This window comes from Bufo gargarizans, chromosome 3 (genome assembly GCF_014858855.1).
Source record: "Bufo gargarizans isolate SCDJY-AF-19 chromosome 3, ASM1485885v1, whole genome shotgun sequence".
Classification (NCBI taxonomy): domain Eukaryota; kingdom Metazoa; phylum Chordata; class Amphibia; order Anura; family Bufonidae; genus Bufo; species Bufo gargarizans.
This window is the reverse complement of record NC_058082.1, coordinates 368,415,482-368,441,160: the sequence shown is the minus strand read 5'-3', so window position 1 is coordinate 368,441,160 and position 25,679 is coordinate 368,415,482. Positions and strand designations below refer to the sequence as shown.

Sequence of the window (25,679 nt, the reverse complement as noted above, 5' to 3'; positions counted from 1 at the left end):
AAAAAAAATTTTTTATTATTTTTGGGGGGGGGTTTGTGTGTATTTTTGTCAGTCTGTAAAAGTGGCGTACAACTCGGACAACATGGTTCGCAGCAGCGACCTGGGAGTCCAAGATGCATCCAGACATCGTCCCATGCTGTTCCCGATCCATTTCGGTGGCGTTTCTGTCACTTTCTGACCTTTTCCAATGGACCAGGCACCCTCCCCTCTTCAGAGCAGGGTGTGCCTGGTTGTCTTACATTGACTTCCATTATACTCGGGTGCTCGGTCGAGCACACGAATATAGCAAAGTGTTCGGGCCGAATACTTCGGTGCTCGATCACCACTAGTGGCTAACCCTGGTCAATTTGACAGTTGGTAAATTGGTGTGCGACAATGGTGCCAATCTGCTGAGCGCGCTGAAACAGGGCAAAATGACACACGGCACCTGCATGGCACACGTCATTAACTTAGTCGTGCAGCGATTTGTTGCCAAATACCCCCGGGTCCAGGACGTCTTGCGAAAGGCTAGGAAAATCTCTGGCCATTTTAGAAGATCTTACACGGCTATGGCTCACCTTGCTGACGTTCAGCGGCGACAACACTTACTTGTAAGACGTCTGGTTTGTGACTGCCCGACATGCTGGAACTCCACCTTGTATATGTTTGATAGCCTGCTTCAGCAGAAACGTGCCGTTAATGACAACCTGCATGAACTCTGCGGCAGGACAGGTTCTGGGGAGCTTGGTTTCTTTTCACCGCGACAGTGGCTACTCATGCACGACGCATGCAGACTTCTGCGGCCATATGATGAGATCTGCATACTGGTCAGTCGCTGCCAGGGCACCATCAGTGACATCGGACCTAACACCTTTTTTGTGGAGCGTGCATTGCGTCATGTCATTGAACAAGCAGTCGAGGAACAGGAGCTGTAAGATGAGGAAGTCGCACTGCTGAATAAATACCATGGGGGGAATACTCCATCTGAGAAAAGTCAGCAGGAGTCAGAGGATGATCGTGCCTGGGGGGAGGAGGAGGAGTAGCAAGAAGAGCAGGCTTTAAACTTTTCAGGATCCCTGGTGTTGTCCGTGGATAGGGGAAGGAGACTGAGGATGACATTCTCCTGGGCGATTAGCAGGAGCCAGGGCGCTCCACTGCTTCCAATTTAGTGCAAATGGGGGCCTTCATGCTCCAGTGTTTGAAGAGGGACCCACGTATAAAAAACATAAAGGTCAAGAACCTGTACTGTGTGGCAACATACTTAGACCCCCGGTACAAAGACAAAATGGCGGACATGTTACCAGCATCACAGAGTGTTGTCAGAATGCAGCATCTCCAGGCCCTGCTGCAAGAGATGCTGCATTCTGCTGTTGCGGGCACTGACAGAGGAATTTCCACCCACAGCGAAACAGGTGCGGGTACCAACCCTAATGCCCCTGAAAAAAGAGGGCGGTTTGAAGATGTGTTGTCACTTTGGAAATGAGATCATTCTTGCAGCCAATCCACCGACAGCCGCCCTCCAGATCCAGCCTCAGGGAAAGCCTAGACCGACAGGTGTCCGACTACATCGAGTTAACGGCCGATGTGGACACTCTGAGAAGCGAGGAACTCCTTGATAGTAATGGATGAACATCGGTCTGGACGATTCGCGAATGCGATAGCGCGAACGCGATCAAATGTTCGCAAAACCCTAAGTTCGCGGCAGGCCCCATTCACTTTAATGGCAGGCGAACCTGAAAAACTTTCAGGTCATATTTGCTGCCACCAAATACTTACCAGAAGTGCACAAACAGTCCCACAACATGGACAGTGACAAAAATTCCCACAAAAAATATGTATTTTAAGCATGGGCAATTTTTATGCGTCGTAAAGGGAAATTCTCAAAAATGTGCCCTGCTGGAGGCTCGAAAATGTTTATTTTAGGCCATGGGAGTACGAGCCTTAAAAATTAGGCCTTCACCTTGACACAAAATAAATTGTAATTATGTGGCTTGAGGTACATTATGCAGTCACTGAATAACAATTTTACTGTAGCCCACTAGAGTACAGGCCCCAAACATTAGGCATTCACCGTACAGAAAAGATCAAGTGATTATGTGGCTGGAGGTACATTAGGCGGTCACCATATATCATTTTTACTGTTGGCCAGTTAGATTATATGCCCCCAAAATTATGCATTTAAAGTACTGAAAATATCAAGTTATTATGTAGCTGGGGGTATATTAGACAGTCACTGCATATCAATTTTACTGCAGGCCAGTGGAGTACAGGCCCCAAACATTAGGCATTCACCGGACAGAAAACATCAAGTGATTATGTGGCTGGAGGTAAATTAGGTGGTCAGTGGGTAACAATTTTACTGCAGGCCAGAGGAGTACAGGCCCAAACAATAGGTATTCACCGGACAGAAAAAATCAAGTGATTATGTGGCTGGAGGTATATTAGATGGTTATTAGATAACAATTTTACTGTAGGCCAGTACAAATACATGTCAGATACATATGTTTGAAAGAACTAAAAATATAAATTTGGATTAAAAACATGGCTAACGAAATCCCCCCTCTTGAATAAACCCCAAATGATAATAGGTGAAATTCGATAACACATGGTTGTCACACGTGGTGTTAAATTCCTCCGAGGCCCCAACAGTTAGGCATTCACCGTACAGAAAACATCAAGTGATTATGTGGCTGGAAATACATTAGGTGGTCATTGGATACCAATTTTACTGCAGGACAGTGGAGTATAGGCCCCAAACATCAGGCATTCACCTGACATAAAAGGCCTTTTTATGCCTCTGTATTTACATAAGACAGGGACCATTCTATGTTCTGTGTGGTGGCGGATATGTGTGGGCTGGCATGAGAAAATTTAATTAAACGTGGTTGTCACATGTGTTGAATTCCTCTGAGATCTATGCCTCATTCATTTTTACAAATGTGAGGTAGTCCAGACTGTCGTGAGCTAGGCGAGTGCGCTTAACGGTCACGATCCCCCCTGTTGCGCTGAACGCCCTTTCGGACAGGACACTCGACGTTGGGCATAGTGAGTTGGGCATTCGCTGATGGGCATAGTGAGTTCATAGAACTTTTTATTTTTTGTCACAAGTTAGCGGAAAATGATGATGATTTTTATTTTTTATTTTTTTCTTACAAAGTCTCATATTCCACTAATTTGCAACAAAAATTAAAAAAATCTAGGAACTTGCCATGCCCCTCACGGAATACCTTGGGGTGTCTTCTTTCCAAAATGGGGTCACTTGTGGCGTAGTTATACTGCCCTGGCAATTTAGGGGCCCAAATGTGTGAGAAGTAGTTTGCAATCAAAATCAGTAAAAAATGACCGGTGAAATCCGAAAGGTGCACTTTGGAATGTGGGTCCCTTTGCCCACCTAGGCTGCAAAAAAGTGTCACACATCTGGTATCGCCGTACTCAGGAGAAGTTGGGGAATGTGTTTTGGGGTGTCATTTTACATATACCCATGCTGGGTGAGAGAAATATCTTGGCAAAAGACAACTTTTCCAATTTTTTTATACAAAGTTGGCATTTGACCAAGATATTTATCTCACCCAGCATGGGTATATGTAAAATGACACCCCAAAACACATTCCCCAACTTCTCCTGAGTACGGCGATACCAGGGCAGTATAACTACGCCACAAGTGACCCCATTTGGAAAGAAGACACCCCAAGGTATTCTGTGGGGGCATGGCAAGTTCCTAGAATTTTTTTTTTTTTTGTCGCAAGTTAGTGGAATATGAGACTTTGTAAGAAAAAAATAAAAAATAAAAATCATCATTTTCCGCTAACTTGTGACAGAAAATAAAAAATTCTAGGAACTCGCCATGCCCCTCACGGAATACCTTGGTGTGTTTTCTTTCCAAAATGGGGTCACTTGTGGGGTAGTTATACTGCCCTGGCATTCTAGGGACCCTAATGTGTGGTAAGTAGTTTGAAATCAAAATGTGTAAAAAATGCCCTGTGAAACCCGAAAGGTGCTCTTTGGAATGTGTGCCCCTTTGCCCACCTAGGCGGCAAAAAAGTGTCACACATCTGGTATCGCCATACTCAGGAGAAGTTGAGGAATGTGTTTTGGTTTTTGTTTTACATATAACCGTGCTGGGTGAGAGAAATATCTTGGCAAAAGACAACTTTTCCAATTTTTTTATACAAAGTTGGCATTTGACCAAGATATTTATCTCACCCAGCATGGGTATATGTAAAATGACACCCCAAAACACATTCCCCAACTTCTCCTGAGTACGGCGATACCAGATGCGTGACACTTTTTTGCAGCCTAGATGCGCAAAGCGGCCCAAATTCCTTTTAGGAGGGCATTTTTAGACATTTGGATCCCAGACTTCTTCTCACGCTTTCGGGCCCCTAAAAAGCCAGGGCAGTATAAATACCCCACATGTGACCCCATTTTGGAAAGAAGACACCCCAAGGTATTCAATGAGGGGCATGGCGAGTTCATAGAATTTTTTTTTTTTGGCACAAGTTAGCGGAAATTTTTTTTTTTTTTTGGTATTTTCTCACAAAGTCTCCCTTTCCGCTAACTTGGGACAAACATTTCAATCTTTCATGGACTCAATATGCCCCTCACGGAATACCTTGGGGTGTCTTCTTTCCGAAATGGGGTCACATGTGGGGTATTTATACTGCCCTGGCATTTTAGGGGCCCTAAAGCGTGAGAAGAAGTCTGGAATATAAATGTCTAAAAAAAATTACGCATTTGGATTCTGTGAGGGGTATGGTGAGTTCATGTGAGATTTTATTTTTTGACACAAGTTAGTGGAATATGAGACTTAGTAAGAAAGATAAAATAAAAAATTCCGCTAACTTGGGCCAAAGAAAATGTCTGAATGGAGCCTTACAGGGAGGTGATCAATGACAGGGGGGTGCTCAGGGAGTCTATATGGGGTGATCACCCCCCTGTCATTGATCACCCCCCTGTAAGGCTCCATTCAGACGTCTGTATGATTTTTTCGGATCCACGGATCGGATCCGCAAAATGCATACGGACGTCTGAATGGAGCCTTACAGGGGGGTGATCAATGACAGGGGTGTGATCAATGACAGGGGGTGATCAGGGAGTGTATATGAGGTGATCACCCCCGTCATTGATCACCCCCCTGTAAGGCTGCATTCAGACGTCCGTATGCGTTTTGCGGATCCGATCCATGTATCCGTGGATCTGTAAAAATCATACAGACGTCTGAACGGAGCCTGACAGGGGGGTGATCAATGACAGGGGGGTGATCAATGACAGGGGGGTGATCAATGACAGGGGGGTGATCAGGGAGTCTATATGGGGTGATCATGGGTGATCAGGGGTTCATAAGGGGTTAATAAGTGACAGGGGGGTGTAGTGTAGTGTTTTGTGGTACTTTACACAGCTACCTGTGTCCTCTGGTGGTCGATCCAAACAAAAGGGACCACCAGAGGACCAGGTAGCAGGTATATTAGACGCTGTTATCAAAACAGCGTCTAATATACCTGTTAGGGGTTAAAAAAAATCACATCTCCAGCCTGCCAGCGAGCGATCGCTGCTGGCAGGCTGGAGATCCACTCGCTCACCTTCCGTTCCTGTGAGTGCGCGCGCCTGTGTGCGCGCGTTCACAGGAAATCTCGGCCCTCGCGAGATGACGCGTATATGCGTCACTCTGCGCAGGGCTGCCGCCTCCGGACCGCACATCTGCGTTAGGCAGTCCGGAGGCGGTTAATGGCACATTGCTGCTGGAGCAGCCTATCAAGCATATACAAGGTGGAGTTCTGACAGGCAGTAGTGTTCAGCGGCATGTCCCATATTCGATTTCGTGAAATTTCGTGAATATTCGAAAGAATATTCGTAAAATATTCGCGAATATAAGAATTTGTTATTATTTCGCATATGCGATAATTTTCGCATATTATGCGATACATTTAACACTCTAACCCGACAAGCGTCACTTCACTGTGTTGTTAGAATGTACCATCGGATCTAAGTTTTCCGTACGTTCGTGAAAACTCAGTTCCGATGGTATATTTTAACTAACTAGGATTAATAGCATTTTTCAAAAATTCGCCTATTAGCTTGCTGTTAGATAATTCGCCTATTCGCTATATTCGTTTATTCGCTACATAACCACCTAAAATAATATGTGTGATGAGATCGTGCGTGCGCATTATAGGCGTGGTTTATCGCGAGTACGTCAGGGTCAATCAATAGCTTTTTTTAAATATTCGCCCAACCGCTGCCTGTTAGATAATTTGCCTATTCGATATATTTGCTTATTCTCTCTATTCATTTATTCGCTACATACACCACCTAAGTCAGTATGTTGCGATTGTGCGCGCGCACATGCACGCGCATTATAGGCGTGGTTTATCGCGAGTACGTCAGCTCCATTTTAAGAGTGAATCTTCGACTCCTGACAAGAGAAAATGGTGGGCACAAGATTCAATGACGAAGAGGATGAACTCCGGCTAACCGTAAGTACAACACTTCATGTCATAACATTTTGAATGCATGTTCGCACCATATCTGTATAGTATAGTAATTATTAAGCAATAGTATGTTTACATATTCGCGCATGCGAAGTTATGCGCATATATCTGCGCACTAAATATAACTTTATTTTTAATCATGTCTGATTAGATAATCATCATTGTTGTAATGATTATTGTTTTGACATCACAGCACTTTGTAAGAAGTATGTATGTATGTATGTATGTAGGGACAGCAAAGAAATATCATGCACATTGCATATACATTTCCCTGCCACACACTGCATACCACACACTGCATACCACACACAAACACATAGGGCCAGATTTATCATTACTCCGACAGCTCACTCCACTTTCACAAATGTCTAAAGTCAGTTTTAGCCAATTCAGATTTATGATCATCCCTTTTTACGGTAGCAGTTTATCCGTCAGTAAGCAGCTTTACAAAAGTCGCACGTCCTTACGAAAAAGTCGCATGTTCTATTAAAAGTTCTCATAAGATAAGCATGGTCCTCACTGGAGTGAACTAGCGCATTTTCTTTTCCAACTTTTTAAATAGTCCCAATAGTAAATGTGTCTAGAGATTCATCTACATAAGAAAACAAGCCCACTTTCATAAAACTGGCAAGCATAGTGCAGAGCAGGAGAAAGTCGCAAATTTGTGCACAGTTTTAGCGTTTGCTCATTTTCTTGCGACTTTTTCACTCCATTATTCTGACTTGAGCTAATTATAAATCTGGCCCCATGTCTTATTGGTCTGGAGAAAAATAAAAAATTTCTTCCTGCCATTATTTGCTGGTTCATTTAGCGTTACCCAGGGTGCACCCCATATCGTACCGTCGCTTCACTAGACAGGTACATATCAGCTCAGCTGGCCAATATCCGATTGCTCAGACCTCACCCACATACAATCGCAATACAATCCGATCTTATAACGTGAACATTAAATATAATATTTCCACCTTCTAACAAATACTTTTTGCTGTGTTTTGGATGATATTTATTAATAATCCTTGTATTTCCTAAATTTTGTAATACATGTTTGCATCTTTATCCTGCAGCGCATGTTGAAGGGATATGACCGGACCCGGAAGCAGGCCGAGAAGAGGACGATTGTCGTGGGGGTCGTCAAGGCCTTAGAAAAAAAAATTGGGCGGACCCACAACGAAATGCAAATCGTCAAAAAGTGGTCTGACCTGAAAAGGAGGCACCCGGACTGGGTCAAAGAGCACAGTCAGAGAGTCTGCCCTGGTACTTTTTTTTTTTTTATCACCCTTTACAAATTATTACTTATTTTTACCTGTTGTGAAACATAGCAAATCATCCCTTTACCTCATATATCTCTATCTCGCTGTGAGTGTATATATATATATATATATATTTATCCACACAGCGCGGTAGTGATGTATGATGTAACCGGCTGATTTTGTACTTTGCACACACACACACACACACACACATAATAATAAATATATGTGTGTGTGTATATCTAGATAAACAGCAATCATCAATCTGTATTAGGGCTGTTTCACACGAGCAGATGCCGTGCGTGACATCCGCTCCGTGAATGACAGCCAAGACCCGATTCACAAGTGCTCAATTTCATAATTTATTTTTCTGAACTGACTTGAGGACCCATTCATCTCTAAGGGGGCCGCACGATGTGCGTCCCGTCTCCAGAAAAGCGGACCCGCACTTCTGGGTCCACATTTCAGTTCTTAAAAAAAAAAAAGAACGAATATATTTTTGCACTAAATATAACTTCGTCTTTTATAATGTCTGATTAGATATTTATCATTGTTGTAATAAGTACCCTAGACAGGTACATATCAGCTCAGCTGGCCAATGTCCGATTGATCAGACCCCACACACAATCGCAATACAATCCGATCTTATAACGTGAACATTAAATATAATATTTACACCTTCTAACAAATACTTTTTGCTGTATTTTTGATGATATTTATTAATAATTCTTATATTATTGTCCTCAATTGAGGCCAAGAATAGTCATATTATATATATATATTTTTTTATTTTTTTTGTATGGGTGGATATGAATTACAGGGCTTCCAGCGCCAACGGTCCGCCGCCGTCTAACCACAGCGGATTTGGATGTAGTGGAGGTCTCCACAGGGGAGGATGAGCAGGTGGGCCCCTCCCACAGTCCTCGAGGTGCCACCAACCCACCTGATGTGGGGATTGTTGTGGAGGTGTCTGACGAGCCCGGACCCTCTGAAGGGCCAAAAACATCTGGCCCAGCTCCTGCTGAGGAGGAGATCGCCACCCCAGCTCCTGAAGAAGAGGATGAGGCATTGGTTACCACCCCGCACCAGGAGGGTAAATTTGTTTACACATCATTGTAATTATGTATACATCACATATTTAGAAACTTTAACCCTCAGTACCCCATGCCCATTTCTACTTTAACGCTAATTAAACATTTTTCTTAAATATTAAACGGTATCTATGTTTGTGCTAATAACTTTAAAACGAGTTTACTTTTCACGGGCATAGTTCTATCTTATCGTTACACATTGTACTTCATGACAGTGGTAAAATTGAGTCCAAATTTTAATGGCATCTTTGTTAAAAAAGTAACTAATCTAAAAAAAATATTAGAAATAAAATTATATAATCAAAATAAAAATTTCACTTGATGCTACAATATAGATTAATATAGATTAAATAAATGTATAAGTTTACAATCGCCATATGCATATATCATGTTTATATAATTTAATAACAGAAATATAATTCAATAACAGTTTGGTTATGCAGTCACTTTTTGAGGCCTACATAGTGTCAGCGACAAATAAATAACCCCATTTCAGAAACCACACACCCTCTATTTAATCAAAATTTATTCTATAAAGTCTGTTAACGATTTAATTGTCCAAAGGTAATCTATTAAAATGTTAAAAAAATCTAAATAATTTGAGCAAATTATAAATTACAAACTATTTTATTTGAAAACATTGTAGTGTTTAAATCATAAAAAAATCTTAAACGTATTACAAACAATATGTATATTTACAAACAGTTGTGCACAAAACCCTTAACTTTGGTCGCACAGCAGGCTTCAGACTGCAAGGAGCACAATATGGCTTTAGGCTAAAGGAATTAAATTAATGGTAATTGGGAGCTATGTCGCATGTTAAGAGAAGACACCCTTATGTGACCCTAGAGTTGAAAACAAAACAAAGTGATTCAATTAGGCAAACTACACCCCTCAATGAATATGCTAAGCAATTAGATCAATCCGCAATTTTACATAATGAGCCAACGATTGTCTTCTAGAAAAAACTGTTCAAATTGACAAAAAAAAGGAATTTACACACATTTTTTTATTAAATAAGTGGTTACAGGACTAAATGCACCCTACATTTAGTTCCACTTTTAGCATATAATTCACCTGAACACCACCACATATCTGAATTTATTTCATTGGCTGTAGAGTTGTAACAGCCAATATCAGCGCTTGTAGGGGAACAAAACACTGTTGTCCCCTGCTTCACCTCTAAGGCAACAGGTGCTGTCGTACAGTCTTTTTTTAGCATTTGTCACCTCCACATGACACCTACTTACCCCCCCCTTCAGCTACGTAGCAGCAATGCTTATGTCTTTGAAATACGTCCAATAGGAGAGATCTAGACAGCAGGTGTTTGACAAATACCTGAAAAGGCCTTATTTTATATAATTGGCTAGCTGCTCTGGACTAGTAGATCAGCTATTAGACCACGGTTAATGAGCCATTTTGTCCCCAGGGCAAATATTTTATATTTGGCACAAAAATAGTACGGAGCAATTTTGAAAGTCATGAAACACTGCACCCTCTACAATTATATAGCAGGTGATGAAGATCATAAAAGTAACAATAATAATGGGACAACAAAAACCACAGTAATATCAAACAACAGACATGCACAATAACTCTTTAATCTACATAAACTAATATTATATAACACAACAAATTTAATTTAAAACTACTAAAATGTCACTAAATAATCTAATATATAACTACATTTATTATGGTATACTTTAAAAATGACACTCAAATTATTTGCACTTAACTACATACTACACAAAATTCAATAAATGACTTATTGTTAATTGATATATTTATCTCTTGTGTTTTCATAACAGTAATCAAGAAAATTTCTGCAAAAATTGCTCTAATGCAAAAGAGGCATGGGAAAATCAGGCAATTAAGAGCCCTCATTCAAAAATCCCAAAGAATGCTGCAGGAATTTGAATGCCAATATGGGGAGGACCTGAAGGAGCTCGCAAGCCTGCAGGAAGAACTGCAAAAGTTCCCTTAATTTTATTCAAATATTTTTTTTTATTAAAAAAGTTTTCTTAAGTTATATTGATTCCATACTTATTTTTCTATAAGGTTATGTTTTTGTATAATTTTAACTGCAGACTTATCAGTAAAGAAGCCTTTAGTCCACATTGAAAGTCAGCAGGGTTTGGACAGACAACAGCAGTAGGTACATCTTAATAGTGTAGTATAAGGCCTACACATAAATACGTTTTTTCATGACAGCAGCAGCAGGTAGTGTTGTATTATGAGGCATATACATAACAAATCAACTTGATCAAGACAGCAGCAGGTAGAGCTATAGTATTCTGAGGGCTACAAGTCACCTTTAAATGTACAGCAGCAGGAGCAGCAGGTATTTATAGTGTTTTATTATGAGGTATATACATAACAAATCAACTTGATCAGGACAGCAGCAGCAGTTAGAGCTAACGTTATATTCTGAGGCATACAAGTCAGCTTCATCTGGACAGCAGCCGTTGGTAAAGTTAACATTGTAGGTTGATTAGTAAATTGAAAAATCAACTTTATCAGGACAGCTGATGGTGTTGTATAAGGACTTCACATAGCTACAAAGGACAAACAACTAGCTTGACATAACTGTGTATGATCATGACAGACAGCATCTGCAGCTGGTAGATATTAACGGTCGAGTATAATCTCATCCTAACTCAGCAGGACAGGCTGCAGCGGGTAATGTGTATTCTCAAAAGGCTGAATGCTAACTCGCCATGATCAGAACAGACAGCAGCATAATTCGCAGTAGCTAGATATTAACAGTGGATTATACGGCCTACACATAACTCTCAATGATCAGGACAATAGAAGAAGTCAATGCTAACGGTGGAGTATAATGACTACACAGAATTCTGAAGTATCAGGCCAAGATCAGCATGCAGTAGGTAAGTTAAAGTAGTATTCTAATTACTACACAAAGTTTGGCATAACTAAGCAGTAATAGAGTGTCAAGTTATTATATTGCAGCAGACAAAATTTTTTAACAGATGGGGATGTGGAAGACCGATTATAAAAGTATAAAAAAACAGATTGAACCCCCAAGTACAGCATGTGTATTCATCGCTTACATATACAATGTTGTCCTAATAAAATAAACTATCTAGATCAAAAAATTATAAAGGCCAATATAACATTGTACAATAAATCATTTATCTAAAAAAAAAGACCGTTGCCCATCTTGGCTCGTATGATGAAAAGTGGGGTTGCAGCGAGTCAGTTTAAAGATCTTCGGGAACCAGGAGCCATAATTGTTGCTCCTACCAGAGAGCTGATCAATCAAATTTACCTAGATGCTTGGAAATTTGCATATGGAACTGTCGTTCATCCAGTTGTAATCTATGGAGGAACACAAACGCCTAATTCACTGCGCCAGATATTTCAAGGCTGCAACATCCTTTGTGCGACACCTGGGAGGTTACTGGACGTTATTAACAAGGAGAAGATTGGGTTGAGCCAAGTGAAATACCTTGTTCTGTATGAAGCTGATCGATCGTATGCTGGACATGGGTTTTATGGAAGATGTAAGAAAATTGTTGTCAAGTCAAGGAATGCCAAAAAGAGAAGAAAGGCAAACTTTAATGTTCAGTGCCACGTTCCCTACGCCCATACAACATCTTGCTAGAGAGAATTTGAAGCCAGATTATCTGTTCGTGGTTGTTGGACAAGTTGGTGGCGCGTGCAGTGATGTCGAACAGCAGATAATTGAAGTGGAAGAGTATGGAAAGAGGGCTATGTCACGGATGATCCGCGAGAATATTGAACCGTCCTCCCAATATTATCAATATTACTCTCCCTTATTGATCAGTAGGTCTATTAAAATGAATTATTTCCCTAGGCCCCAGAACCTACAATTTGATTACTCAGAGCGTCTCCTTCTGTGTACCCAGAGAACAACATAGTCCTTTTGTTCAAGTCAGTCAATAGATGCCCAGCAGATAACGCAATTACAGCTGGTTTTCTTAGGTTGTCAAAAGAACTTCCTTTCTGCAGAGATATCACAGCTAGGTGTGAAGACTACACCTGGGGGGAGCCATTTGGTGTTGCTGCCATAAGAGGTTGGTAAGATAGCTTGATTCAGACAGGCCGGCACCAAGGTCCCTAGATTGACACATGAATCTGAGATATGATTTTTACCTTTTTAAGTGAGACCATGCATCTTACGGACGTAAAAATTACATCATCGTGTCACTCAGAATTCACTGGACATGTACATATGGGAAATATAACTCTAGGAGATGCCCAGATAAAGTTATGGTGTTACCCCATCAGAGAACCAGTTATAATAGTCATATTTGGTATCCCTGGACTCCATATTTTGTGGGGAATGTGAATGTGTGCTTGTTACTTGTGTACAGCAGAGACATCCTGAGATATGGCACATACCATATTTCAGGACTGGCATTCATCTCAGGGATACAGCCTGCCCAGCAGGCGGACTCTCAATTCCCCACCTTGATTCTTGGACCCCTTATAACAAAGACCTAGAATCTGCTAAAGGAGTTCTCCACTTTTAACAACACCTGAAGAGGGCCTCAGCAAGAGAACCCGTGGGCGTTAGGCATATTACACTGGACAAAGGCTTCTTGGACTTTATCCCTGCAACGGACTATTTCACCAACGGACATCTTTTCTGCGGAAACTAAGTATTTTCTTTCTTTTCTCCCTTTTGTTTATTGGACTATACTTTCCTTGATTATTGTGTTATAATTACTGTGCATCGTGATAATTTGTATTGTATATAGATATATAATAAATGACCTCCAAGTCATTTCTCTAGCCATATGCCTGTTTTCAAACACTGCAAAAACTTACCCTAGCCTCTCCAAAGAGAAAGCTACTCGGTTCTGTTATCTAGATAGTGGGTTCCTTGCTCCCATAAATTGCAAGGTGGTGGCAGTTAAACTACCCTGTGTGTGGTTCCGGTCCGGTCGCGCACACGCTTACTTGCGGTCAATCGGCGGTCCACTCCCTGCGCTTTCAGCCCATCGATTGTACGGACTCAAGTTAGACTGTCGGTGTGCTGAAAGTGGCTCGGAGGCCTGTTTGCGGATTGACCACTAGGGGCGCTGTTACGGTTTCGTGACGTATTGTGGCCGCGCCGGTCGCAGTTCGTCACAGACTAAACTGCTGGAACTTTTACAACTCATAGGCCATGAGCGCACGATGGTTTTTGTGAAAACCAAAAAGATGGCGGATTTAATTGCAACATTTCTTTGTCAAGAAAAAAACAAAACAAGCATTCACGGGGACAGAGAGCAAAGAGAGCGGGAGAAAGCTCTGGGCGACTTCCGCTCTGGACAGTGTCCTGTGATTGTTGCCACGTCTGTTGCTGCCAGAGGATTAGATATCGAGAACGTCCTTGATGTGATAAATTTTGACATCCCTGGCGATGTTGACGAATATGTTCACAGGATCGGCCGAACCGGACACTGCGGCAACACTGGAAAAGCCATTTCTTTTTTGAATAAGATTGGTGATGACGATCAAAAAAATTGTCCGTGGACTAGTGAAAGTTTTAACCGATGCTCACCAGGAGGTACCTTCTGCCGGCATACATACATAATTCCTCTGGGTAGCCATCTTATATGCTTTTGGCATATGTAAAAAAACTGTGAACTCTCATCTTCCTGAAGCCTGGGTCACCTATGATATAGATGGACACTTTTATTACCACTACTCTGTGAGGCCGGCTATAAAAGGTCATAAAGGCTATACCTGGCCCAGCTCATCCTGTCCTTTAAGATAAGATCAGCTCGCTGTCAAGCCTGGCTGGAGCGTGACGTCATTAATTTCCAGGTCTGGTTTGAGGAGAGCTAATAGCCCATAATTAGCTCTGGGCATAAAACCAGTCCACTTTCATATTTCATTTATGAATCAACTTATGCCCTTTCTGACACCAGATCCAGGCTCTACAGAGTATTGTGGTTAATTGGATATCAAATATGACTAGAGGATGTGATTCTATAGCTGACCTATGGGTGGTAGAAGAACTACAGGTCCCAGCATTACCGTGTGTGGTCTCTTTCTGTATGTAAATAAATAAGGATCGCAAATATGTATTCTGTATAAAAATATGCCGATGTATCAGGGAGATACGGGCTTAAGTATAATCCTCATTGTAGGAATTGAACTTTGATGGGGTCATAAAACACTTGGAGGCCAGGCTTCACAGTCACTCTGCTGCCATTGGCTGACAGGAGTAAGTCTCCTGCCCATGGGAGAGTTCATAAAAATCTGTGCACAAGGACAGAGGAGAGAGACCCATGGAACATCACCAGACACTTAACTGGACATTGACGGCATATCCCGGTATCAGAAGAACTTTGAGGGTCTCCCCTGATACATACTGAAAAGGGGTTTGCAAGGATTCAAAAAGGACATATGAACAACCATCTGAAACCCTCCAGAGAAAGTATTCTTTCATCTTTTTCCCTTTCATTTGAACTGTCGTGATTATTTATATTGTTATTATTATTCTGTAGATTTATAGTCATTTTCATTAGACTTGTATGCACTGCTTTTTACCTCTTATTAAAGATTATAAAATCTAAATGGCCAAGTCTTCCATATTCTAAGCTGCTGAACAACGTACCTTGCCTTTGAAGAGACGTTACCAGGTAGTTAGTTAAATTGCATTTAGGAATTGTAGATGGGGTGATTGACTGCGGTTGGTCAGTAAGTGATATACGGTTCATCCACTGATCTGTGTGATAGTGAATGACCCGGATAGTCGGCTTGTGGACCGGGAACCCACGTGGTGGCAGTTACCGAAGTGTAGTGGGGCGGTGTTAGCCGGATGGTAATACCCCGGTCACGTGAGGTCTTTGTGTGTGCGCAGACTCCGTCACAGACCACTACGTCACAGCTGTGGGATCCGGAGCGATCGGATCCATAGTTCGTGACAGTACCTGCTTGGCTTGAAGAGATGGCGTTCAGTGCCCATGGCATGCCAACATTTAGTTCACAGCCAAGCAAATTTGCTTCAGTGGATAGCAGGAAGAGAGGTGACTTCCAGGAGGACAACGGTTACAGCAATGCTGGCATTTCACAACCTGCAGCGCGGGCGGCAGCGGAGGAGGAGGAAGATTGGGGCTAGTCGGACGTGGTTAAGCAGATGAGACGTCCTTACAGATTCAGTTTTACATGAAACAATATGTTGTATGTTTGTAAAAATGAGAATTTTGTTTATCGCACTCCAATATTTAAGGTAGTAATTTGCCGTTAGGAAATTTACTTATTTTGGTTCATTGAAAATGGCTGCTCTGAAAACTTTAGAGCACAAAATTAAAGTTTTCTTTACTTTGAAAAAAAAAGACCGTAATTTATAATAGAAAATTATTGTTTAACGCACATGAATTAACCTTTGTGTGAACACACTATTACCTTTCAAATGTATTATTGAACAAAGCTTTAGATTACAAAATACAAATCTACATTCAAAATGTATAATAAATATATATAGAGTATCAACCAAATTTTAACAAAAAATAAATTTATACTTTTGAAAAAGTATCTTTATATTAAAAAAAAGTATCAAATTATCCATACTGTGATCCAAATTTCAACCTCAATAATACAATATTGTATAGTAAAATTGTCTTCAGTTATATTAGTTCCATTATTTTAAAAAATTTGAAACATCAAATGTATCTGAAAAAAAAAAAAAAAGAAACAATTGATGAGTCAGCAAAGAAATAACTAGCATGATTCTGATATAGTGTCCGTTTGTTAAATTGGACATGTTGGAGCATAGCTTCCTCAAAAAAGACATCAACATGTGATGCAATGAGTAGAATCACTCACAAAATGGTGACATGGCTTCAAGATTATTATTCTGTCAGCAGTTAATTTTGAAAGATTAAAGTCTATTATAATATTACACTAGCATGTGAAAATAATCATTATATAATTGTCAAGAAGTAATATTACATTTAAATGTATATATCTATATATACATGTGGCAATAACGCTCCATTACCAAAACCGGATTACCACACGGATAAGTATAACGCCAGTAACACCCAACCATGTAGAGAGGTCAACACAGAAGCCAGGCATCCTTTCCAGGACAACCGACAACACCATGTTAGAACCTAAGTCTGTATTAAAATAATAAATAAAACAAAAAACTTTCATTAGGTTTATCAATCAGTCTTGTACAATGTTAAGTGCACAAAACCTTTTGAAAATGGAAGCCCACATGCGGTCCCCACCTTGCTAAAGTAAGAACCACAACATGGACGCCAACAACCCAATTAAAGCAAAATTAAAATTTTTAAAATAAAATAAAACAAAATAAATTATTTTGGTGAATGAAGCGTAAAACCACATGAATGTATTAAACGAAAACATTTTTATTCTATCTATATTCCAATCAAATTCTTGACAATATACAATGAATAGTGCACATTCGCAAATATTAAACATGAACACCATTTTATGAAAATAATAATACTCAATACTTGTCATATTACAAGGGCTAGTAAGTAGTCCATGCTGGTTCTCCTTTGCATGATCTTGAAAAAAAAAATTCCACAGTTAGATTTTAATAATTTAGTATATTTCAGACACATTACTTGGCAGCATTAGGCCAGACAGTAGCAGTAAAATAGTAACGCAACAGTAGAAGGCATACAAATCAAAGGGCCAAACAATTAAGGATAACTACTGAAACTACCATTAAAACAGAAAAATTTGTTGTCTAAAGGCCACACATAGCTAAACTAAACTCTGCAGGAACAGGGCAGACAAAAGCAGGTAAATGTAAACACCATAGTAAAAGGTCTACACCAAGTTCGCCTAACCCTGCAGGATAGGCAGCATCATAATTTAATGTTAAAATTGGAGAATAAAGAGTAATTAGAAATACATGTTCAGGACAGACAGATGCAGCATCAACTAGATGGAAGTTTGAAATGGTTGAGCATAAGGTCTACACATAACTTGGCACAACTCAGTAGGAAATGCATAATCAACATTTAAATATAATGATGTAGTGTAAGGACTAAACAAAAATCAGCCTGATCAGCAAATTCAATAGCAGCATCAACAGGATGGAAGATGGAAAATGTCTAGTAAAAGGCCTAAACATAGCTCTGAATAACTTATCAGGACAGTCAGCAGCACGTTCAAAGTTGGCAGCAGCAATGTGTACTGCTGAATGGGAAACCAACAGGCCATGGTAAGCCCATAAATGAAATATGACATGTCAGTCAGCAGCACGTTCAAAGTTGGCAGCAGCAATGTGTAATGCTGAATAGGAAACCAACAGGCCATGGTAAGCCCATAAATGAAATATGACATGTCAGTCAGCAGCACGTTCAAAGTTGGCAGCAGCAATGTGTACTGCTGAATGGGAAACCAGCAGGCCATGGTAAGCCCATAACTTATAAAAAATGCAACTCTGACAGCAGCAGGTTTTCAGTGTGCTGAGGAAATTTTATGACATGCATAATAATTAAAAAATTTGGCATTCTAGAATGATTATTTTGATTATATTAAGATTTTGCTTCATAAATAAAAATTAATAATATATAAATAAGTAAATATATAAATAAATATTTTAAAAATAAATAAAAAACAACGTAGTTTTGGAGGGAGAGACAAGGAGAGGGATGGACAAGGGACCCTTCAACGGCCTGAACCGACAGCGGGGGCCAAGAAGTCACTGCCGATCCAGGACTCGTTCATTTTAATGAATGTAAGTCTGTCCACTGAGTCTGTGGACAGATGGGTCCGCTTGTCCGTGACCACCCCACCTGCTGCGCTAAATGTCCGCTCAGACAGTACGCTGGAGGGGGGGCAAGATAGTAACTCCAGTGCATACTGAGCGAGCTTGCGGCAGGTGTCCAGCCTGGCAACCCAGTACTCCATGGGGTCGTCGGTGCTCATGCTGTCGGAAGCACCAACGGACCCCATGTAGTCTGCCACCATGCGGGCCAGCTGCTGGTGGTGACTGCTGCTGCTGCTGCTACTGGGTCGCGCAGACTGGTAGAACGACCGCATCTCACCAATAAGGTCACCTGCTTGGCTGGTGCTGTTGGGGCCAGCCACCTGCTGGGTGAGATGGGCGGGGAGAACTGGAACGTGAGGCCGAGGGCTGGCCTGCTCCAGACGCTTGATCAGACAGGCCCGCAGTTGATCCATCCGGGCCTGTCTACGGCTGGCTGGGATGAACTGCTCCAGTTTCCCCTTGCAGCGAGGGTCTAAAAGGTTGGCCAACCAATAATCTTCCCTCTCCTTGATTCTCTTGATCCGGCGGTCCCTCCGGAGGCATCGCAGCATGTGGGCAGCCATAGGGAAGAGGACAGCCCGCTGTGACTGTTCATGGCTGCCCAGGACCATGACTTCTTGGTCCTCCTGCTGCTGTTGCTGCTGCTCCCGGTCGGATCTGCCCCACCCCCGGACTAACGGTGCCTCCAACACCGTCTCTCCCTCCTGACCAGGCCCAGACTGCTGGAAGTCTACAAATTCTTCCTCCTCCTCCTTGTCTTGGGCCTGGTCTTGTTGGAGCATTGCTGCCTCCTCTTGCTCCAACAAGGCACTCTCCCCAGCCTCGAGCAGGCGATCTAGTGTCCTGTCCAGCAGGAACACTAAGGGGAGCACGTCGTTGAGGCCGACATGCTCCCCGCTGACCATCTTGGTCGCCTGCTCGAATGGGGCCAACACGTGGCAGACCTGCTGTATCTGCCCCCACTCCGCATTAGGTGATGTATGGGAGTGGTTGTGCTGGCCCTGGAGTGCCTTGGTCCAGCAGGTATTCCCTCACCGCCCTTCGCTGCTCCCACAACCTCTCCAGCATGTGGAGGGTGGAGTTCCACCGCGTCACACTGTCCACAATCAGCCTGTGAGGTGGCAGGCTGTTGTCCTGCTGTAGTTTGGACAGGGACGCGGCAGCAGTTGGGGAGCGTCTAAAGTGGCTGGCAATCCTCCGTACCCTTGGCACAATGTCACTCAACCCTTCGTATGTTCGGAGGAATTTCTGCACAACTAGGTTGAGGACATGTGCCATGCAGGGCACGTGTGTCAGACTGCCAGCATGGAGGGCGGCGAGGAGGTTGCTGCCGTTGTCACAGACAACCATACCTGCCTGGAGCCTTCGGGGTGTCAGCCACTTCTGGATCTGATCCTGTAGTGCGGCCAGAACGTCAGGTCCAGTGTGTCTCCGTTCCCCTAAGCTCACAAGCTGGAGCACGGCCTGGCAGCGGACGTGCACCACACTCGCGTAGCTACGGGGACGCTTGCTGGGGGGCTCAGCAGCGGTGGAGACAGTGGCTTGTGGGGGGAGAGCAGCAGTTCTCCCCTGGACACCCCGGGGCGGCACCACAAACTCAGATGCCGCCGTTCCCTCCCCGGCGCCTCAGAGGGAAACCCAATGGGCAGTAAAACTGATATAGCGTCCCTGCCCATGCCTGCTGGTCCAAGCATCCATTGTCAGATGCACCCTGTCACTGACAGCATGATCCAGCGACAGGGATACCTTCTGCACAATGTGTTGGTGTAGGGCAGGGACGCCAGTCCTGGCAAAGAAATGGCGGGGGGACACACCATCTGGGTTGTGCCTGCTCCAACATCTGCTGGAATGGATTGCTGTCCACAAGATTGAAGGGCAGCAGATGTTGGGCGATAACCCTTGCCAGGAGCCCATTGAGTGAACGCACTTGTCGGTCCCCGGGGGCATAGGGCGCGGTGCGTTCGAAAAGGTCAGCAACCGTGGGCTGGCGCCGGACGGCAGTGGAGGACATAGAGGAGGGTGCGGTGGAGGCAGAGGTCTGGCTGCCGGTACCAGTACCTCTAGGAGAGGGAGCGGGGGAGTGGGAACGCCTTGTTGGAAGTGGTTGGGGTGGCTGCAGAACAGTGGCAGGAGCTGCTGTCCCCTGCACACTGCTGGTGGCGCCACTGCTATGACCACCCCGCATCTGTTCCCACTCCCGCCAGTGGTTGACTCGTAAGTGCTGGGTGAGGGCAGTGGTACCCAGCCGAGCCGCAGACCTCCCTCTCCTCACCCTGGCATGGCACAGATTACAAATGCCAATTGTGGCATCATCTACTGCCAGGGTGAAGTAAGCCCAAACAGGCGACTTACGTACCACCCTCCTGTCAGATGGGGCGGTGCTGACTTGCGCCTGCTCGGGCTCGATGCGGACAGGTGGATCTGGCTGCTGCTGCCTCCTCCTACTGCTATTACCAGTGGAGCCCCTGACGCTGGGCTCACTGGCAACCTGTGGTACCATTTGCCTCTGGTGCCTACCTTCCTCCTCATCAGTGCTGCTGATTCCTGACAAGGGAGGTGGCACCCATTCTCTGTCACCCTCCTCTTCGTCCCCTGATATGATAGACACAGGGCCAACCAGTGGTGGACTGAGGGGAACAGCAGAAGTGGGGCCCCTGACCTGGCTCCTCTGTCCCCTCGCTGATGCCTGGGTCTGACTAGGTGTGGGGTTTTGCTGGCTGAAACCGCCCGCACCTGTTGGAAGGGATGTCACTGGGGTACATACAGGTGGTACCCCCTCCATCTCCTCCTCCATCCCTTCCATAAGGTCCTGACCCTCAGGACTGAAGTGCAAATCAGCCTCCTGCATTACCTCCCCCAAGGTGTCCCTCTCACTGTCGCTGTCAAACAGGAGCAGGGACGATTCTTGGGGGCTGGGGGTTGGTCCTACAGGAGACGAAGTGCAGCTGCTGCTCGGAGCCGGGGCAGAGGACTCTGTGGCACTGGCTTGTGCCACAAGAGACACAACTTCCTCAGCATCCTGAGAGGAAATTCTCCTGCTGCCAGTGGCAAAAAAAATCACGAATAAGGCGGACGCCCCTAACACCTGTGTCCGCACCTCGGTGGGTAGATGAGCGGCCCGTGCTGGCAGCTGTCCAGCACTGGGACCAACTACTCTCCTACCCCTGCTGCTCGATCGTGAAGACCTCATTATTATTTTTTTTTTTATTTATACAAAAATTAAATTATATGATGTGATTTAGGGAAAAAGTTTATTGGGATGGGGACTGTCGCACAATAAAGAAAACCAAATTTATATATAATAAATCAACGAAAATATATATTTTATTTTAAACTAACAAAGGATGTAGACACTGACAATACACCGAATAACCAGTAAAAGAAAAACACTAAACCTAATAAACTTTTTTTTGTCTTTTTTTTTTTTTAACTAACAAAGGACGTAGACACTGACGCGGAGGAAAAAAACCACGGAATAACCAGAAAAAGAAAAACACTAAAACTAATAAACTTTTTTTTATCTAACGAAGGACGTAGACACTGACGTGGACAAAAAACATGGAATAACCAGTAAAAGAAAAACACTAAAACTAATAAACTTTTTTTTGTCTTTTTTTTTTTTTAACTAGCAAAGGACGTAGACGCTGACACGACACAAACTAAACAGTAATAAACGAAAACTAATAAACTTATTTTTTTTGTTTCAGAGTGACAAGGGAGGGGGGATAATGAGAGTGACAAGGGGGGAGGAATAATGAGAGTGACAAGGGGGGGAATAATGAGAGTGACAAGGGAGGGGGGATTAATGAGAGTGACAAGGGAGGGGGGATAATGAGAGTGACAAGGGTGGGGGGAATAATGAGAGTGACAAGGGAGGGGGGAATAATGAGAGTGACAAGGGAGGGGGGAATAATGAGAGTGACAGGGGAGGGGGGAATAATGAGAATGACAAGGGAGGGGAGGAATAATGAGAGTGACAAGGGAGGGGGGGAATAATGAGAGTGACAAGGGAGGGGTGAATAATGACAGTGACAAGGGAGGGGGGAATAATGAGAGTGACAAGGGAGGGGGGATAATGAGAGTGACAAGGGAGGGGGGGGATAATGAGAGTGACAAGGGGGAGGAATAATGAGAGTGACAAGGGGGGGAATAATGAGAGTGACAAGGGAGGGGGGATTAATGAGAGTGACAAGGGAGGGGGGAAATAATGAGAGTGACAAGGGAGGGGGGAATAATGAGAGTGACAAGGGAGGGGGGAATAATGAGAGTGACAAGGGAGGGGGGAATAATGAGAATGACGAGGGAGGGGGGGAATAATGAGAATGACGAGGGAGGGGGGGAATAATGAGAGTGACAAGGGAGGGGTGAATAATGAGAGTGACAAGGGAGGGGGGAATAATGAGAGTGACAAGGGAGGGGGGAATAATGAGAGTGACAAGGGAGGGGGGATAATGAGAGTGACAAGGGAGGGGGGATTAATGAGAGTGACAAGGGAGGGGGGAAATAATGAGAGTGACAAGGGAGGGGGGAATAATGAGAGTGACAAGGGAGGGGGGAATAATGAGAGTGACAAGGGAGGGGGGATTAATGAGAGTGACAAGGGAGGGGGGAAATAATGAGAGTGACAAGGGAGGGGGGAATAATGAGAGTGACAAGGGAGGGGGGAATAATGAGAGTGACAAGGGAGGGGGGATAATGAGAGTGACAAGGGAGGGGGGGATAATGAGAGTGACAAGGGAGGGGGGGATAATGAGAGTGACAAGGGAGGGGGGATAATGAGAGTGACAAGGGAGGGGTGAATAATGAGAGTGACAAGGGAGGGGGGAATAATGAGAGTGACGAGGGAGGGGGGAATAATGAGAATGACGAGGGAGGGGGGGAATAATGAGAATGACGAGGGAGGGGGGGAATAATGAGAGTGACAAGGGAGGGGTGAATAATGAGAGTGACAAGGGAGGGGGGAATAATGAGAGTGACAAGGGAGGGGGGAATAATGAGAGTGACAAGGGAGGGGGGATAATGAGAGTGACAAGGGAGGGGGGGATAATGAGAGTGACAAGGGAGGGGGGATAATGAGAGTGACAAGGGAGGGGGGGATAATGAGAGTGACAAGGGGGGAGGAATAATGAGAGTGACAAGGGAGGGGGGGATTAATGAGAGTGACAAGGGAGGGGGGATTAATGAGAGTGATAGGGAGGGGGGGATAATGAGAGTGACAAGGGAGGGGGGAATAATGAGAGTGACAAGGGAGGGGGGAATAATGAGAGTGACAAGGGAGGGGGAAATAATGAGAGTGACAAGGGAGGGGGGAATAATGAGAATGACAAGATAGGGGGGGAATAATGAGAGTGACAAGGGAGGGGGGAATAATGAGAGTGACAAGGGAGGGGTGAATAATGAGAGTGACAAGGGAGGGGGGAATAATGAGAGTGACAAGGGAGGGGGGATAATGAGAGTGACAAGGGAGGGGGGATAATGAGAGTGACAAGGGGGGAGGAATAATGAGAGTGACAAGGGGGGGAATAATGAGAGTGACAAAGGAGGGAGGAGGGAGGACAGAATGACAAGGGGGGGGGGGGGGGGGAGAAGAGAGTGACAAGGGAGTCCCCAGAGCCAGACCAAGAGCCAGAGACCAGATCATCTTATTGTCCTGGTGGTAAGTAGACAATGCAATGTGTTTATTATGTAATTGTTTAGTTATTAATACTACATTGGAAACAAATTTTAAGGGTCCATTCACACATCCGTGTGTGTTTTGCGGATCCACAAAACACGGACAGCGGACCGCACATTGCCGGCACTAAGAATATGCCTATTCTTGTCCGCTATTGCAGACAAGAATAGAACATGTTCTATTTTTTTCAGGATCGGAATTGCGGGTCCGCAATTCCGCTCCGCAAAAAGAGACAGCTACAAGAAGCTGGATTAACCCTAAGGGAAACATAGCAGTTCTTTTAATTTAAAAGCTGAGAAAGGGGTGGAACAAGATATGGACAGATCATCTGATAAGGCGGGGGGGGGGGGCGGCAATTTTTATCTTGCCTAGGGCGGCAAAAATCCTTGCACCGGCCTCCTCCTCTACCTCCTGGCTGTCACTCAGTCCAGCCGGGTACCGCGCGGTACAGGAACAGGGGATTCAGTTTCCTGTTCCCAGCCGGACTGACAGGAAGTGTACACTGAGTGAGTGCTCACTTCCTTTTAGTCCGGCCACCGCCGGAAACAGGAAACTGAATCTCCTGACCTGTACCACGCGGTTCCCGGCCGGACTGAGTGACAGCCAGGAGGTAGCGGAGGAGAGCTCGGTAGAGGAGGTAGAGAAGGACACAGGTTTGTAAGAACTGAAAAATGTTAATGTGTGTGTTTTAAGTATGTTGGATTTAGTTATTGTGCACTTTTTTAATGTATATTGGATTGTATGGTACAGTGGTGTTTTTTGCAAATGTTCATTTGTTGAAAATGTTCAAATTTCATGCACATTAAATGCAACAGCAGTATTTGCACTGTAAAACTCCTTTATATAAAGTGTGGGTGAACTTAAACTGTATGGCTATACTGTGGTTCCTGTAGGCTTTGCGTGCGTAAGGTGGGGAGGGCGTGGAGGGGGGGGGCCTCCATGTCTATTTTGCTTGGGGCCCCCAAATTCCTTCAAACGGCCCTGTTAAAGAGGACCTTCCACTAGAATAAAACATCTAAACTAACTATACAGACATGGAGAGCGGCACCCAGGGATCTCCCTGCACTTACTGTTATACCTGGGCGCCGCTCCGTTCTCCCGGTATAGCCTCCGGTATCTTCATAGTTAGGCTCCACCCAGTGGAACCTGCCGACGTCTCATTCTCCCATGCTGTAGCGCTGGCCAATCGCAGCGCACAGCTCATAGCCTGAGAGGCTTTTTTTTCTCTCAGGATATAAGCATGAGCACTGCGATTGGCCAGCGCTACAGCATGGGAGGCTATACCGGGAGAACGGAGCGGCACCCAGGTATAACAGTAAGTGCAGGGAGATCCCTGGGTGCCGCTCTCCATGTCTGTAAAGTTAGTTTAGATGTTTTATTCTAGTGAAAGGTCCTCTTTAAAGCTGATTTTACAAACATTGCTAACCCTTTAGGCGCTCCACAAGAATTAAAGGAAAATGG

The 25,679-nt window shown here is 44.0% G+C and overlaps 1 protein-coding gene and 1 pseudogene across 6 annotated transcripts in view; one reads left to right on the top strand and one right to left on the bottom strand.

Annotated features, from left to right (window-relative positions):
• The window catches only part of LOC122933219, a 105,713-nt gene that overhangs the window by 48,064 nt on the left and 31,970 nt on the right, over nucleotides 1-25,679 (bottom strand). For 5 of the 6 annotated variants that reach the window (XM_044288070.1, XM_044288071.1, XM_044288074.1 and 2 more), the window contains exon 3: nucleotides 8,661-8,765. The exons of the other annotated variant lie outside the window; for it this stretch is intronic. In XM_044288070.1, coding sequence (XP_044144005.1) covers nucleotides 8,661-8,765 — 105 coding nt within the window. The remainder of the gene's footprint in view (nucleotides 1-8,660; nucleotides 8,766-25,679) is intronic. 6 annotated transcript variants of the gene reach the window in all.
• Nucleotides 11,688-15,907, top strand: LOC122932570 (annotated as a pseudogene).